Source organism: Atractosteus spatula, chromosome 7 (genome assembly GCF_055471065.1).
Source record: "Atractosteus spatula isolate fAtrSpa1 chromosome 7, fAtrSpa1.hap1, whole genome shotgun sequence".
Lineage (NCBI taxonomy): Eukaryota > Metazoa > Chordata > Actinopteri > Semionotiformes > Lepisosteidae > Atractosteus > Atractosteus spatula.
Window position 1 is genome coordinate 14,971,536 of NC_142712.1, and position 17,485 is coordinate 14,989,020.

General features: G+C 35.4%; 1 protein-coding gene across 2 annotated transcripts in view; it reads right to left on the reverse strand.

Annotated features, from left to right (window-relative positions):
• Window positions 1-792: 792 nt before the first annotated feature.
• ubl3a (ubiquitin-like 3a) overlaps window positions 793-17,485 on the reverse strand; it is a 37,877-nt gene continuing 21,184 nt past the window's right edge. For both annotated transcript variants that reach the window (XM_088920575.1, XM_088920576.1), the window contains exons 2-5: window positions 7,415-7,523; window positions 5,574-5,660; window positions 2,861-2,938; window positions 793-2,550 (exon numbers count right to left, since the gene is read on the reverse strand). In XM_088920575.1, coding sequence (XP_088776701.1) covers window positions 2,498-2,550; window positions 2,861-2,938; window positions 5,574-5,660; window positions 7,415-7,523 — 327 coding nt within the window. In that variant the 3' untranslated portion in view covers window positions 793-2,497. The remainder of the gene's footprint in view (window positions 2,551-2,860; window positions 2,939-5,573; window positions 5,661-7,414; window positions 7,524-17,485) is intronic.

The window sequence follows — 17,485 nt, forward strand, 5'->3', positions numbered from 1 at the left end:
TCTCTCTAAAAAAAATTAATTGACGGTATCAGAAAATTTTACAAATTCTGAATTAAGCAAAAAAATCATTAACAAAAATCAAAAATCATGTTGCAAACTGCTGGCCTTGCCACGGGCGAGCAAGAGTTCGCAAAAATTGTGACCTGAAGCCGCCCTTCCTGCTCAATAGTCAATGTAATAACTAGTGTAATGTACAAGCAAATACAGGTTGAGCAGCAAAAATGTTCCAATTTTATCTGCATGCAGAGTTAACAAGTAAGTTGTATTTGTTGGCAAAAGCGTCTCAAAGTTGAGAGCAATTAAAGCGATTAAAAGAGATGTATTCACAAGCCTGCTTGTTTACAATGTAATAGAGCCACTTCACATCACCAGATGTTTAGTTGCCCCATTCCGAATAGCAGAATATGGCACGGCACATACCTGGAAATGTAATCTATTTTGTGATGTAAATTATAAGTTTTACACATTACTGTGTACATTTTACTTTCATGGTGGTTTGAAATACACTCAATGCCAATTTTTTCTAACTCCAAAATATAAAAAAAGCATTGAAGTTCTCCTTTAACTCATGAACCACACCTGTGTGGAAGCCCTTGCTTTCAGTATATTTGGTATCTCTTACTTACCCTGGTGTTTCCATCTTTTGCCAACTACCTGTAGCAATGTTTAAGTAAAGAACATCATCTTGTTTGACGTTTGTCTTTATATCAGCTTAATGTTTTTTTAATAGATCTCCTTAAACAATAGCTTGATTCTAGATTTTACCACAAAAATAACTCCTTGCAACAGAAATGCACTTCAATATTCTTTATTTAGTTTACAGAAGGTTTCTATTGATAGTTTGAAGAAAAATGATTAGTGCTATTTACAATCAGTTTGAAAACTTTGCTCTATACAGATTTAAATCCTGATCAATATGAACAATATTTTCATAAGACCTAGTACTGAATTATAAAGCATTTCATTGAAGCAATTACCACAGAGAAGGGGGGAAATTATATTAAAGTAAGAGCAGATGAGTAAAAAAATTAAAAGGAAACAAATATACATGTATTACATTAATATTATGGAAAGATCAGGGTTACCTGTATTAGGCCCAAGACATACCATCAGCTTTTGACTAATAAGCTATTTATATAGATTATCCTATACTACACACCAATGTATATCAATAAGATCTATAATCATGTTCTATATAAGATTCATATTAAATATATTCTACATATATGTAACCTCAGTTCAGAATATCATTCCCACTGGAAAAATATAAAAAACTTTTTTTTTACAAGTTTTGATGAAATAGCTCATGCTTCAGTGTTGTGCAAATTGACTTCTTTGTAAGCAAAAAAAAAATATTTTTTTTAAAACGAAAAGGGAAAAAAGTAATCTCACTGCATAATCATTCCAGTTTACCTCTTGGTCAACTGCAAGCACTGTATACAGTTACACTACTTGCAAAAACAGACAAAAATCTTACTGACAGATATATGCGTTCTAAAAAGTAATTTCAAACTACTCCATACAGATGGACACAACACTGGACAATGAAATTAGGTATATGATTGCTGAGGATTTCATTATGTTAATGCACAGACAGATTTAAATATGAGAAAAAAAGTAACAGCTAGATAATTTAGTAGGCTTTTTCAAAGGTTTTGAACAATAAATGATTTAATGAAAGCCTCCATTCTTATGTTAAGGCTTAGAAATGTACTCACTGTACTTCGAAAAGTTTTACCATAATTTGCTGTTTTAGAATGCATTCAGGATAAGGATATCTTCAAGAACAAGATCAGTTTTTCAGTTCTACAGGCACATCAATACTCATTCTGTTACAAAAACAAAATTGTATGCCTTAAAGAGAACCTAAGTGTTTATTTTTTCAGTGGTTACGGAAACACAGCGAAATGATTCAGGTATATAATGCCCTTGCCCACACAAACAGTTTGAAAACCCCTGTAATGCATCATTAAAAAATCTGGTGAAAGGGCTTCCATTACAAGTGGATATTTCCACCCACAAATATTCTCTCCTTTCTCTCCTTCCCTTCCTTCCGCCCGTATTCAAGAGCTCGATTTCTCAAAACTGAAATAAAAACGATCAGGTGCAAACTAGCTTTTTCGAGCAAGAGAGAATCGTGTTTTCCTGTCACGAATCATCAAGACGTCATCCAATCATCCAGAGTGCACTATGCAGAAACTATGGCATTTCATGTGCAAACAAACACTGCGCTACGAGGACAGCACTTTACTCAGAAGAATGCAACATTTTCTCAGGATTTTTTGGGAGTAAACCAGTTTTAAAGGAAACAAAGAACGAGATGCATGATGTTGACACAACCATCCAGTTCTGGTAAAAATCTGTCTCTTCTCTCATTTTGATTTTGTTACATCTGACTGCTCCTATGGGTCCTTGAAGCAAAGTTAAGTGTCTATTTCAGCAGCATGAAAGACGAAGACTATATTACATCACGGTTAGCAGAAACAACTGGATGTATTTACAGGATCACACAGCAGTTGCTTTCTCCAGTCTTTTCCCGGTTCCTTTGACCTGAAGTTTAAGAGAACAGAGTTACAGAGTGTTACAGCTGCTTCTAAGCTGAAGTCATAAATGTTTCAAGCATTCCTAGACTACTGTATATATTTAGCATCTCATTCATATAAACAATCATTCACATCTGGTCACACATCAAAGAAAGATGCATGAAGGAATTGTTTGTCCTTGCAAGTTTATAACTACTACAAATCCAAACCTACAGTAGTACTAGTATTACAATTAATGCATAGACTTACAAAGAAAACAACAAACGTATAGATATCATAAGTCCACATGAATTTTATTGCTACTGTAATAAAGTTACCTTGGGAATTTGGCTCTGGTAATGTCTCTCTGGCAACTAAATGCATCACTGTGGTTTTGCCAAGAGGGAGTTTTAATGCTGCAAAAAGAGAAATAAAGACAGGAAGGCTCATTTTACTATTACAGAGCAATAAACAAACAGTATCCCATTCACGATTACTAGATTCTTTGTCAGCTGACACTGCATTTGTAGTTTGTCACAAGTACGTGTATAGTAGATAGTGGATGAGGGCACATTACACTGCAGTAACACAATCTGTCTGTTTTCATGACCTAAAAGAGGATATAGCCTATACCAACCAAGACAGTTACAAAGATTGCTTTATTTAAAATAGTGGCAGTCACAAAATGCATGCTGAAATCAAACAAAAGCTGTATTTTAAAACAGATTAAAGCTATGAAAATGTATCTTAAACATTATCCATTGCTGTTGTACTGCAATTCATTATATTAGCAGATGTGTTTAGAAAGCTCAACAATATTTATGTTCTTTTGGGAAGACCTCTTAAAACATAAGTATTAAGTACAGTTTTCTTTGAGAAAAGAATCAATTGAACAATTGAATACCAGTAATTAGTAGGGAATACATTCACATAGTGTATGAATTACATTTAGCAACAAGCTAAGATGTGCGTTAGATTAAAAATGATTTTAAAAGATAACACAGTACTAGCCATACCTCTGATCTAAGTTGTAAGCAGCAAGATGTCATTACAATCCTTGTTCTGAGTCAGGAAGACATCTGGTAGGATATGCATATCTATGAGTCAGAAATCACTTGGCATGGTATGTAGTTTTGAAAATGCCAACAGTAGATCTTCCAGTATTTGAAAATGAGAAATGATTTATTGTTGGAAAACTAATGTGTTACAGTATGACCCATAAGACTGTGAACTATGTTTTAAATTATTATATATATTATTATGCTGTTATTCTTATTTGTAGTTGTAAAGAATCTTGGCTACTGTGACCAACTATGAAAGAAGGCCATATTTATATTATTAATGGTCGTGGCCTAAGGTTACTCGGAAAACCACTTTTGTTGTGGAACAGAAATTATATTTTATTTACTCCACTGATAATGGACACTGAGGAGGTACGTTTTTCACACAATGATCTAAAGACCTTAGGACCTCAAGCCAGGCAATGTAATGACTGCAAAACTTGTGACTCTTTAATGCTTCAAAATCTTTAGAATCTTATACAGGAATATGTTTCTTCAATTCCATGAGATTCACAAGCTCCTGACAAACAGATCAGCACCTACACAGGCTCCCTTTTATAGCTGGGATGTATACGGGTTCGCTTTGCAATAGGGAACCACAATTGTGTGGGGTAAATCAAATAATGTCTTTTACAGCTTTTGTTCAGTGAGGCATAAGCAGCTGCAGTCTGTAGCTGTGTTGTCTTTGCAATGTCTACTTTACTAACAATCAAGGGTAATTTTGTGCTTTTTTAACAGCATATACTGTAATACATCTAGCATTTGCAATTATTTAATGACTAGTTTAGAATTGTTAAAAAATAATTTTTCCTCACAAAGATATCGAACACACTAGCTTTGAAAATGGATTGAAATGGCTCATTTTCTGATCTGAAATGTTTGGAAACCGTGTGTTGGTTCTAGACTACCCTTTTTTGGTACTGGCCATTCAAAGAGACTAGATTAAAGCAAAGATTTTGTTAGTAATGAAGCAGCCTGTGAAGGGATTAAAATCTCACCGTCACTTGGCTCAAAGCTGTAGACAGAGCTTAAAAACTTAATCTCTTGAACACAACCTGACACCATAAATGTCACTCAAATGCAGACAAAGTCCATGTACAGCTTTTTGATCACACATTTATTTTTTCTTGTTAGATGGCTGGTGTCCTCAAGGCGGCATTATCTATTTGGTCTGATTTAAGTAAATTGAGTTTAAGAGATACTGTTCACATGCATGATTATTTTACTTTATCTCATTTTACTAATGTAATAACAAAATGCTGGTGCAGACTAACATGGTTTGGGTTTCACAATTACTTGCATTCATAACACAGGAGACAAAATGAGCCTGACATGTTCTTTTACGGTTGTCTCAATATTGCGGCTTCTAACATCTTCTAAATTGTGTTCTCTAGAACTGAACTGCTACTTAATTCCTGCAACCGAATTAAAAGAACAATTTAAGAAATTAATGAGAGTCTACCATTGTTATGTTTTTAATACCAAAATCATGGATTGATTTTAAAATCATGTACTTAATGAAATACTTTTAGGATGTGAAACTGGATGTGAAACTGATATTTATGCATAGCCATAACAATTATCTTTTAACTTCTCTTAAATCAGTTCCATGGAAAACTGGTTTCTTACAACATGTCAGAACCCTTGCTATACTTACAAACTAGTACAAACTTCAAACAGTGAGATCTAGGATCAGATTAAGATTTCCAGTTTTAAGAAGATTCCCTACCATGTGTAAGATATCTCTTTTCCCTAATAACAGCGCTGCTACAGCATATTTTTTAAACACAATGAAGACAAAACCTACGAGACATTTCACAGTCGAGACACCATCTTGGAGGAAGTTTCCAGTAGATGTCAGTTGGTGTTACATTTCACTTCTTTAAGAAGTGTTTGATCCAATTTGATTCAAGTAAATCATATCCATGCTGCAACAAAAGTGCGGCAGGAAACCTTTAATGTTGGTATCCATGGAACCAGGCCTACATACCTCCTAGTGTCACATTGCCATGCAGAAACCTTCCCTGGTAGATGAGCCGTAGAATATTTGGACTGCTAACCTGCTCCTCTTCCCAGTCTGCAGAAAACATTAAAACTGTATGAAAGCATTGCAATACACAAGATTGATATTACATGCATTGTACCTCTTTTACAGCATCTTCAGTCTTTTTAATCTTTAAAAATGCCTTTATTAAATTGATTTACACATAACATTTCCATTTAACAGGCAGACGATATCCACACTTTTTGTTGTCAATTGAAATTTTAGGTTTAAAGAATTGATACCAATTTTTTTTCTTTCATTTAAATGAAGTTCTTCTTGATCATTTTATTTTGGTCTGAGTGAAGCATCATAACATCCTGCTCTTAATCTGGCTCCATTTGTACTTTAATTTTGAAAGTGTTCCTCTAATTTATGAAGCCCCTTGGGCAGTTAGCTAGTAGATCAACTCCCGCTTACACTGCCTCATATGGCTGCCATTTATCCAAGTCCCATTTTAATCCTGAGCCTGCAAGACAGTATGTCGATATTATAATTGGGAAAGCTCTGTGATTATGTTTTCTACTAACAAACCTGTGAGCTGAGCAGAACTACCCAGTAAACAGACAGATCTGGGTTTTTATCCCTGTATTCCAGTATATATTTTTTCCCCAACTCTTATTAGGAATCACTCATTGTTATTCAACTCATATAGATGTTGACACTGAAACAAAATATACACAATCAATAGGTCACCAGCTGGGCAAGTACCATATTTGGGTTCTAACTATGATTTTCCAGGCTTAGGATTCATGTCGCTTGTCAGATAATTCCAAGAAAAGTGGCACAGAAGGCCAAAATATCCATCATAATTTTAAAAAACATGACAAATCCAATGGCAGAGTTCTCAAAGTTGTTGCATTCAGACATCAAAATGGAAGACTTTGAAAAGAAAATGAAACCCCTTTTGGTTAGATCCAGTTAACAAAGCTACTTTAGAAGCCACCGTATAAGACCAGCCAAATTCCTCCTGTGGAGCAGTGTAATACGAGTGTAATACGAGTGTAATACGAGTGTAATACCTGTGGAAAGGATGTACTGTATGTAAATGTACAGTAGGTGTGACAGCAAGTTCTAGTGAAGCTGTTCTAATATACAAGGTGCAGGAGGTGCAGGACCCCAACTCCACAGCCCCCTGCCACCTTACAAAGGCAGGGCAATGATAGGAACCATTAGAGCAACACTCAGAACAGCACAAGCAGAGCCCGGGGTTCACACCCACATGATCTCCATGCCATCTGGGTGTCTATAATACAGATCTGCCTGTTCATTTTTAATATCCTAATGCTTTTCACCGAAGGTTTATTTGTTACATAAAATCATGTTTTACGTAACACAGATCAAAGTAATGCAGTACAGAGATTTTGCTGAAATGCTACATCCTCTATATTTCACCAAAAGACATAAAATCCCATTTCTATGTGTTATTTTATGTAGAAAAAGCATATCGGATTTATAAATATCAGATGACATTTTTATTAACTATAACAATGGCCAAGATATATATCTGTATAACTGATGCACATAAAACTTTCTAGTCTTTTGAAAGTAGCTGTTTTAAGAGAACCATGTCTTATTTTAACCATTTTAATGTATTTAGTCCAAGAAGATGAAAAGGCTTGGTAGTTTCATTGGGAAATAAATTAATTTAAAAAAATAATAAATTCAAGACAGCTCCCCACATGCCAAAGCTGTTTGGATAGAGATATAGGTTTTTTTATCTTAATTAATAGAGATAAGGCACCATGCTTAATTCTTCCTACTACCACCATAAACCTAAAGCAACTTACCCATAGGCCAGTTGTCATACACATGTTTGGCAATATCAGCAGCTGAATCATTAGGAGAAAACAAAAACTCTTTTGTTTTTCCGCTCACCAAGATGAGTCGCAAGTTGATCTGGACAAGAGAAAGAAAAAATGGTCAGTCATCATTGTAAGTAGGCCAATATAATAATCATCACCAACTTTACAGTATTTATATAGCACCTGTTAGGACACATCATCTCAAGGTGCTGTACAATGAAACAAAGTGACAAGTGTATATTAATTAAAATAGGAAATTAAACAAAATGAAAACCTCAAATATATGTGTGAGTTTAAAGACTGAATTGGAAAATGCAAAATGACTTGGAAGATCTGATATAAGCTTGACCACAGCCTTGCGACAACAGAACAGAAAAAAACATTCTGCAAGTGTTCAAAGTCTCATTTGGAGAACTGAAAAAAGGATGTAAGAAATAATGGCTATTCTTCACCTTCTGGCTTGAAAACGGTCGATTTCAGTGGAAAGAGGAGACTGGCTGTGCATTTTATTTAAGAACCAAGAAATGGTGTGCTAGTGTTTAAATGATTAAGTGATGTTCTTGCAATGGTTTCAAATTGCTGCATAAGCATGGTGCAAGTTCACTGAACTTGTCAGCTTGCATTTTTATGTAGGGGTGTGTCTTCAAGGTGCTTTTTTACATCATTTGCAGCAGCAGTTCTCTGCTGAAATGTGCTTCTCCAGAACCCATAAGGACACACTGAAATGCAAACCGATTACCTGAGAGTGAGTACTGAAGACAACTGAATGTAAATTATGAATTACACTAAATGGTTAGCATACTCATGATCAAGGCATCCTTTGTTGTTTGCAAAAGTCAGTCTTAAAACTTGACCTAATGAAGGTCAAGAATAAGCTAAAGTAAATCAAAAGTAAATAAATATTTTAACATAAAAAATGAATTGTACCAATAATCCTAATGTCTACTGGAACATAGTTCCATTGGCAAGAGGGGTATCTGTAAATAAAAATGTAAAAATGGTCCTGCAGCTCCTGATGTTAGTAATGTTTGAGGTACCACAGGTTCAGCACTGGCTGGTTATGTCAAGGCACAGACAGGGTTGATGGTGGAGTCAATGTCACTGTGGCCAGCAAGTTAAACTCTGCAAAAGTCTACTGAACAGTAAACCAAATTTATCTGTAGAAATTGCACACAGATGCATGTGGATATTTAAATGTATATAGAAATGCACAGAAATGCAAAAATGCTATTGGATTTCTTACAGTCATGTTATACAGTACTGTCAGTACAATGCAGACTGAACATATCAAAAAAGGTTTCAAAAATTCCTCATTTTAAAAAGGATTGCCTGGCCCGAATCCAGCCTCTTTAAATTACCAAGTAAAACTATTTGAGATATTAATGTCAAATTATGTATGTGCCAAATCTTAGAATACATGTGTAATGTACATGCCAAGACCAAGCTGACTTCACACAGATTGCACCATTTATGATATATCATTTCAATCGCACTGGTAAGCATTTGTTTGCTAAACACAGACATGCTGTGTCTTCCTACAGTACGTTCCTAAAAAAGTCTTTGACATAAGGCTGTGAAGAGGAACACATGCAGGACGCTGATACACTTGAGCCATATGATGTAACAGTGTTAACAACCAGTAGATTGAAAGTGAGATTGTCCTAAGTACCTTATCAAACCAGATTACCGTGAATGCCTCCGGCAAGCTGATAGCTCACAGCAAAAACACCGTCTTGACTCTTCACCTAATCTGATTTCAGTCCACCTACTCTGTGACTAAAAAGGCAGCAGTCAGCTCCCTACCCTTCTGTTTCAATGGGAAAGAGTCTCTTCCAAATTGCTCACAGAAAGCAAATTGTGAAAAAAAAAACATTTTTAACTTTTCATTTTATTGTTTTTATTCCATTTTTACCTCCCACAGCCTCTACATGTCTGTAGAACAATGTGCCTTTTTTTAGGCACCAGATGTACATGAAAGACCTGAATCATCAGAGGAATGATAGAAAATGATATTAACTTTGTACTTCAGGCCAGAAAACTGAAGCATTTAGCTTCCTACTCAGATACAATATATAAGAGGTTGAACAAAGTGTCGAAACTGAAAGAAAAAACAAGATAAAACACATGATGCTGCATTTGTAATATCACAAAATTTGAGAATTCCCTGCTTATCTATGGGCCATGAATGGAAAACCTAGAACATTTTTCTCTAATTGTGCTAAAATCCAGCAGGTTCCTACTGTATGTAAGATGGATACAAATCGGTTCATCAAATTCATTTTATTTTTAACATTTAAGTAAAAACTTGTAGACAATAGGCAGTCAAATGATTTTTTTTTATTTTTGCATATTCAATGAATGAGCAACTTTGTAAAACAATGTAATTCTTCTATGGCTGTCTCAAAAGATGGTGAGTGAAACATCAGGTACAGTACTTCTTCTAACAAAATAACATTAGTGTTGGTGTTAATGCTGTCTTGTAATGTTTAATTTGTCACTTACAAAATCACCCCCAGCTGCAGATGAAACACAATAGGGAAGTACTCTACTATGCCGTTTTCCTAATTGCCTCAATATGTAAACATCCTAAATATTTTAATGCAAACTGCATTTCTGCACTGAATATAAATTAGTCACAACAGATCTTTGCAAAATATGCCTCTCATTTCCAAAGCATTTAAAGCTTTTACAGGTCTGCCAGTTCTTCTAAATAACAAGTCACATTGTTTTAGAAGAACTGGCAGACCTGTAAAAGCACAGGCTTCAAAGCTTCCTGATACTTAAGTTAAAAGCTAACAGGTCTTTAAAATATTTTGAAAAAAAAAATTAAACTGGATCTTAATGTAAACTTTTTTTCTGCACCTTGATCAGTTTGGTTCAAGTCAAGGAATAGTACAGTATATCCTGCCGTAAAATACTATGAATGTTCTAGCTTTCTTAGTTGAAAGTTGGTTAATTGGTATTTATCCTGTTCTGCTAAAAATTAAGACACCTGTGGTGTCACAATTCCAAACAACACTCCACGATCTGCATTTTTCAGAACAAATACATTAGAAGCAGTGCATATTACAGAAAAGAGTGTGAAATCAACAAACCATGTGCTCAGTGTGTACTTTTTGACACCCCCACCCTCTTTTCTCTTTTAGCATCTTCCTTTATCTTTAAAGGAACAAAAACAAAGCTTAATAGCAAACTAATGATGTCATCATTTTCCTCTGGAAAAGAAATAAGAGACACTACTGATAAAAATGAATATGTACTGTACAGTATGGTGAACAGTGGTGAACCCAATAAGTGAAGTAGATCTTAACTGGCCTCTGCTGAATTTGCACTTGAGTATATTGAACCAGGGACCAGCTCCAATGCACAGAAGCAAAGCCCCAGAGAAATTTAGTTTCATTTGGGTAATACTGTAGGGACAAGGCTTCTCCCTTAATGATCTGAAAATTGGCATCATGTAAAAGTAGTCTCTGTTGTCTCTGTTTCCACTTGTATTTTTGTACCAAATGCATCTGGTTTCATATTTCAGATTGCACGCTAAAGTAACTTCATAGGAACTGACTTTGTGACTGTTTCAGGAAATTTTAGAATTTAAGAAATGATTTTATTCCTCAAGGAAAATATGACTGAAAGGTGTTTTAACAGCTTGATTTACTGAGATGCAATCATGTGCTGAACCGTAATATCCACAGATTTTGCTGCAATTTCTTTTGCTTTTATCAGCATTTTGCAGCATTTCAATGCCTTTATCTCAGTTGATGGGGTATATTCTGTATCTCAAACTTTAGAGGTCAGATTGTGCTACAATGAGCGGGCATATAATTGCCATTGATTATTTAAACAAGCAAATAATCCATGAAAACTAGTCCCTATTTGCAGAAGCACTCACCCACTGATGTATTTGATGTGACCTGCAGTAAAAGCTTTGGATATAGGGGTGAAAGGCAAAAGGCTATGGAATGCAAATTGATTTTTGAAAAAGTATCTTTTTTCACAAAACCTAATTGTATCTCTTAAGGGAAGGTGGGGGGTTATAAAACTGTTAACATAAAACACTAATACCCTTTCTTTTGGCCAAAAGGTTTGTTTGGCCCACAGGTTGACCAAAATACCAGTATTAAAATGTGAATCATAAACGCATTCAATATCATGACCATGTTCGGCAAAGCAGCTGTTAAACACAAAGTCAAGAATAGGTGTTTTAGTGGCATACAGTGCACATCTCTGTCCATTGACAGCTGTTTAAGCAGTCCGCTCTCATGACATTTATTCAATCGAATTACACGAACAGACCATTATGTAACAGCATATTGATGAAAGTGCAATATTAGAAACAACGCTTAAGGCATTGCTTTCTTTAAACCAGTCATGCATCCTCTTTATTAAAAAAACAGTTGTTCAGATATGCACTGTAATTGCTTATCTTGCACACCCTGCTCTTGAATTGTGAAATCCTGTTGAAAACATACAAACACTGAATTTACAAACCTGCTAGCAACACAAAGCAATTCTGCGGAAATAAAAACAATTTCATACCTGGGTAATTATTGTTATGATTCGTGAGACGTTTTGATTAGAAAAAGCACATTGCGTTTCCTATAATAAGCAGCACTTTTTGTGCACGAGTAGCTAAGTGTGAATAACACTGATGAAAGAAGACTATAATACTTTGGCATAAAATATCAATTTCCCTACCAATCCTATTATGAAAAACCCAGGGGTTGATGGCATTTGTAGTGTTGCCAGGGAATTCTTGCTTCAAGAGGATGGAAACCTGACTTCAAAAGCAGAGTTTCGTTTATAATTCGAGAGTGGTGGGCGAGTCGGTTTCGAAATCACTGGGATTCACACTACCAGTCTATAAAGGCCATTTAGAAACAGCACAAACGTGTAATAGAACCAAACCCCTTGAGATAAGGTAGTCAGTGGTGATGTAATTTACAGCTGTCGGTGTGTAGTATAGCACTTCCAGTTTAGTTATTGTTTCGCCATCAGCCAAACTGTATGTCCACATCTTCAGATACTTGGTATTCATGTATTCAGATACATGAATATACTCTGTAGCTGTTTAAAAGACAGAATAAGACACATAAGTAATAAACTAAACCTAACATGTACAAGCAGAATAGGGTATAATATTGCATAATCCATAATCTTTATTCCACCCAAAGTAACATCTAAATGTCATCTGCACTTTGAATACTTTAAATGATGGTATAATACAACAATTTTGAGTACTGATCCACTGTGGACAAGACTAAAAAAAAAACTAAGACAGTTACTTTGTTTTGTTCAGATCTTTCACATCTAGGCTGAAGTCTGGAGACAGAATTTTCTCAGCATGATTCTAAGTGATCTGGCAGAATGTGCATAAAAGACATTGTGTACAACTTGCCGCTATTTGAAAGCACTTTTGAAATTCTCATGTGATAAATGTATGAACTGCATACATGGATTAACCAAGCGCACAGCCTGAAAGTGTCAGCGAAAAACTAGTTCAAGGCAATAAGAAAGAAAAAAGATGTTGCACTTCACTGAGTGACACAAAAACTGAAATTGGATGTACATTCTAAACCTGTAAACATGAAAAGCAAAAAAAAACTAGGGATAGATTTTCAGGCAAGTCAGACAACACATTCATTTACAGGATAAAAGTGCAACACTGTTTGAATCTGTAGACTTTTTTAGACAGTACATACACCTAAAAAGTTCTACAATACTGTTGAAAAGAAGTATTCTGGTATCTATACAATCTTAGATCTATACTCTCAAAATCAGTAAAAAACAATTTTCTCGTTTTTTAACACACCTCATTACTTTAAAAAAATCCATTGATTTAAAAGTCCATAAAAACCAGAAAATTCATTTTCCTGTTTCAGTTACATGTGTTGCATTTAAACTGGTTCCATTGTGTGGAACAGGAGAACATGTCTCATATTGCAGACAACTGCTGAAACTCTTATCTCATTTTTGATAAATGACGTAAAGAAATCAGAGATAAATTAGCACAAGCTATACACTAACAGTGTCTGGTCCCCTATAATAACACAACAGATAAGACTACTCTAATGAAAGGGGTCAGGAGAGAAATGCACTGGATAGCAGAGTTCTGCAGTAAAGAATGATGCTTTGTGTTGAGCAGAGCTGAAAGAAAAAGCCTTCAAATAATCAGACACATGGTCTGCTGTATGACGCAGGAGGGCTTCACGATTAAGAAGGCTATTTTTTTCCACATTTTAGATTCATTTTCTAATTCACAGAGGGAAAGAAAGGTTAACCATTTTGGAAACAATTATTGTACCAGTTTTTTCACAAAAGCATTTCATGTCATTTGTCACCACTGAATACCACTAGCAAAAGTACATTCTGTTATATTCCTTTCTTAAAACACAAGTTAAATGTAATTGAGCCATTTTAATTGTTTTTACTTTGTACAACAGAGTTGTCATTGCCTAAGAGTTCAGATTTGTCAAATGCAGATGGTCTTCCTTGAAGGTTTACTAAAATGTGGCATAATGTACTGCTTTGTCATTGATTTTCAATTACTGGAGCTCTCCCACTTTCACAGCTGGCTCCCTTGAAGGGCCAGGGGAAAATTAAAAGGTGAAGTATTGTGAAAGGAAAAGCTATTGTATGGCACAGGACTCTAATACAGCCCTTCACTATCTGCTTATCTTTATAGTGAGCAAATTTAATCTATCTTGTATGATAAAAAGGCTGATATATTCAAAACGTGAAATCACAGCTGAAACAAATGTCTAAACACATATTAGAGTAGAAGGCTAGGTTTTGTCTATTTACTTACCTTATTTTCTAAACAATTTTGACAAATCCATTTCCCCCAGCAAAATTCCAGCAAATACATGAGTATTTAATAAAGTCCTTCAAGACTGTGAGCAATTTGGAATTACTACTGCAGACTTTTCTGTTCTTACATCAATCTCTTACACATGGAAAATTTCAGAAAACACAAGGAATAGCTAAAAGCATTAATATTGGAACAAGCCGTTTAACAACTTTGAAAACAGAGCTTCCTTTCCCTTTACTTTTTTCCCCAATCAGAAAACTTCCAATCTCTTGTGAAGATTTGTCATTTTCTTGTAATAAGTAAACCAATGGTATAAAAATCAATAGGGAGAACCTTCTGCAGTTACAAGTTTCTATACTTACTTACAGATTTGAAATGCAATGAATAGGAAAAGTCTGACATTCTTGCTATTGTCTATACTCAAAGAGCAATTTACAAATTACTGAAACTAACCAAGATGAAAAGCAAGTGCCCGTGTGTGAAGAAAAGTGCATGTCATATTTCATGTTAAGATGCATCAGTTCATCCACTATAATACCAGCATAATGTTAGCATGAAGATACAAAGTCTGTGCTAAGGCAGCAAGAAAAACCACAGTTACAAAATTAGATTTGTAGATCACACACATTTAAAAACAGGCAACACTAAACAAGAAATGGGAACAGGCAGAGGTCAGGGAAAGGCTGAATTCACATTGAAGTTACTGCGAGCCAGTTACTCAATAAAGGAAAGGAAAGCAAATACAGGCTAAGCAGTCTAAAAGGTCTCAAATCAAATGGAGTGCACTGCTATTCCATCACATGGCACACCATGCAAGAATAACAGTCAAACACGCCTTGCAGCTGCAACCAAACCTAATAATACAGTTAGGATAAAAGGCAAACACAGAAACTGACAATTAGTCGTGGTGCTATAACTCTTAATTTTGTTCATGAGGCACTCCGTTTTAAATATTCAGCAACTGCATTTTCACCTCCCTCAGCCACGAATGTCAAACACAAAGCCATGGCCTCTTCATCCACAGATCAGTCAGTCAATCAAGAGAGCAGCCAAAATGGACAATAATAAAAACAATAAAAGCCAGATTTAAACAATTCACTCACAGTACAAGAAGAGAAAAGGCCAAATACTGCAGACATCATGCTTTAGCATTAAAATTGAGAACGGATTATTTTTTATTATTGTGGGACAGACGCATGCATCTACAGGAGTAAGTAAATGTGGGATTTGCAGTTTTTTTACTATTTTTTACAATCTGAATTGCCATTTAAGACTTAGCCCTCCAGCAACACTGCAACTCTGGCACGTGCATGGGAGATGTGTACACCTGTGAAGCCATCAGCATCTGAAACACTGTAAGCTCTTCAGCGCCTGGCAGAGGTTAGTGGTGCCCAACTGATCCAAGACCCCTTCCAGTAGCACTTTACCAACTGTGCAAATCATCCTCACAGCTGGTTATCGATGTGAGGATGGGAGAGCTTAGTCTGCACTCAAAGCACGAGTCTTTACTGACTAAGCCACTTAGGAGCCCAAAAGCAAGAACTTTAAACAAAGGAGATTCCCTCTGCGGCTTACTTATGGTGACCTATCCCATCCAAAGCTGGCTTTGTGTTTGTGAGCATTTCAGGTATCCCAGGCTCCTTTCCACAGATAAAGTCACAGTGCTATGCAGTAAATCAATGAAGTGAATGATAGAATGATATGATTATAGCACTTGATTTATAATCTATTTAGTCAACTTATGGTTAAATGTCTTTGCTTTTGTGGACTCAACTTCCAGTATATGGGAAAGGATATCCTATTTCCTCAGGCTGTCCTTTTGTAGCTCACCGGACACTACAATAATGCAGATGCACCACATACAGGATTCTGGGCATGAAAGCTTCCTGTGTTCATGTGTCAAGGGCCTCAGGGAATTCAAGCAGAGGTTTTTTATTCTATTAAAACTTTCAGTACTGACCAAGACAAAGGTTGAGTCAGTAACCCCTAACAATGGGTTAAGTGTGTGTTGCAGCTGCGATGTTCCACATATAACAAGTGAAATATATCTTTGATTACTGTGTTTCAGTGATCTCTTTTTTAGAAATGTATGATTCATTCTGCGTCCACATGGGCTACAATAATTTCAAAAGGTGTTTGTGATTTTTTTTCTCATAGCATGTTCTAAGAAATAATAATAAATAAGATGGAAGCACAAACAGAAAATGTGAAGTAATGTTATTTTTGCAAGATAAATACCTTGTAGTTTCAAAAGCACAATGAAATCAAGACAACTTTAAAGTTAAAAGTGTTGGTGTTGGCAACAGTTTTTTCAAAATTCTTATTAACTAACAAGATGAAAAATGCTTGCAGAGAATGTCTCTGAATGTCAATTATACTATCTTAAACTTTGTTGTTATTTTGTCACTTCATTTTCGAAAGGTAATAGAGATTGCAAAACGAAAAGCTACCGTATGTGAAATATATTTTTTTAAAGCCATACCTCACTTTCTTAAAATACTGTACATGCAATCAGGATAATTGGCTACCACAACATGGTTGTATTTATGAAGTGTTTACAGTAAATTAAGTGTACCTTGCCACTCATTTTGGATGGTTTTGCTCCTACTGGATAAACGCAAATGCATGCCAAGGCTTCCAGGTACTGAGGCTGTTGTAACTGATGTAACATGGGCTGACACTAAACTCCCTGTGGGACATAACAGAATTTACTATGGGTGCCACTAAAGTGAAAGAACATTTAAAGATCACGTTTAACTCCAACCTAATTCTTCTTAAAGACGCAATGTTCTGTACTAAAAGAGCCTTGTGATGTAAAAATTGGCCAACAATACTTTACAAGATTTTAAATTCAGAATCGGTTTTCTATTGATATTTTGTCACACTATACTGCCTATTTTATAGAAGGTTAAAGCAGGGAGCTGCATTAGTATGTGAGCTTAGTAACAATTACCCAGAAACGCAACAGTGTTGGTACTTATTTTCCATGAATTCTACAGAAGGTCTACCTGGTTGCTGCTACATTCTCAAGATTCATTTAGAAGTAAAAAACAGAAGTAAAACAAAATACATTGAGAGTCTAATTCAGATTATTTCCACAGACAAAGAAAAAAGGGAGAGGCAAGTGCTTGTTGCAGAAACAAAACTTTTGATTCGACATTAAACAATTTGGCTTCTTAAAAACGAAATTTATAACTACACCACATAGGGAACGTACAGGCCGATCTGGAGTACAGTAACAGGAGAAA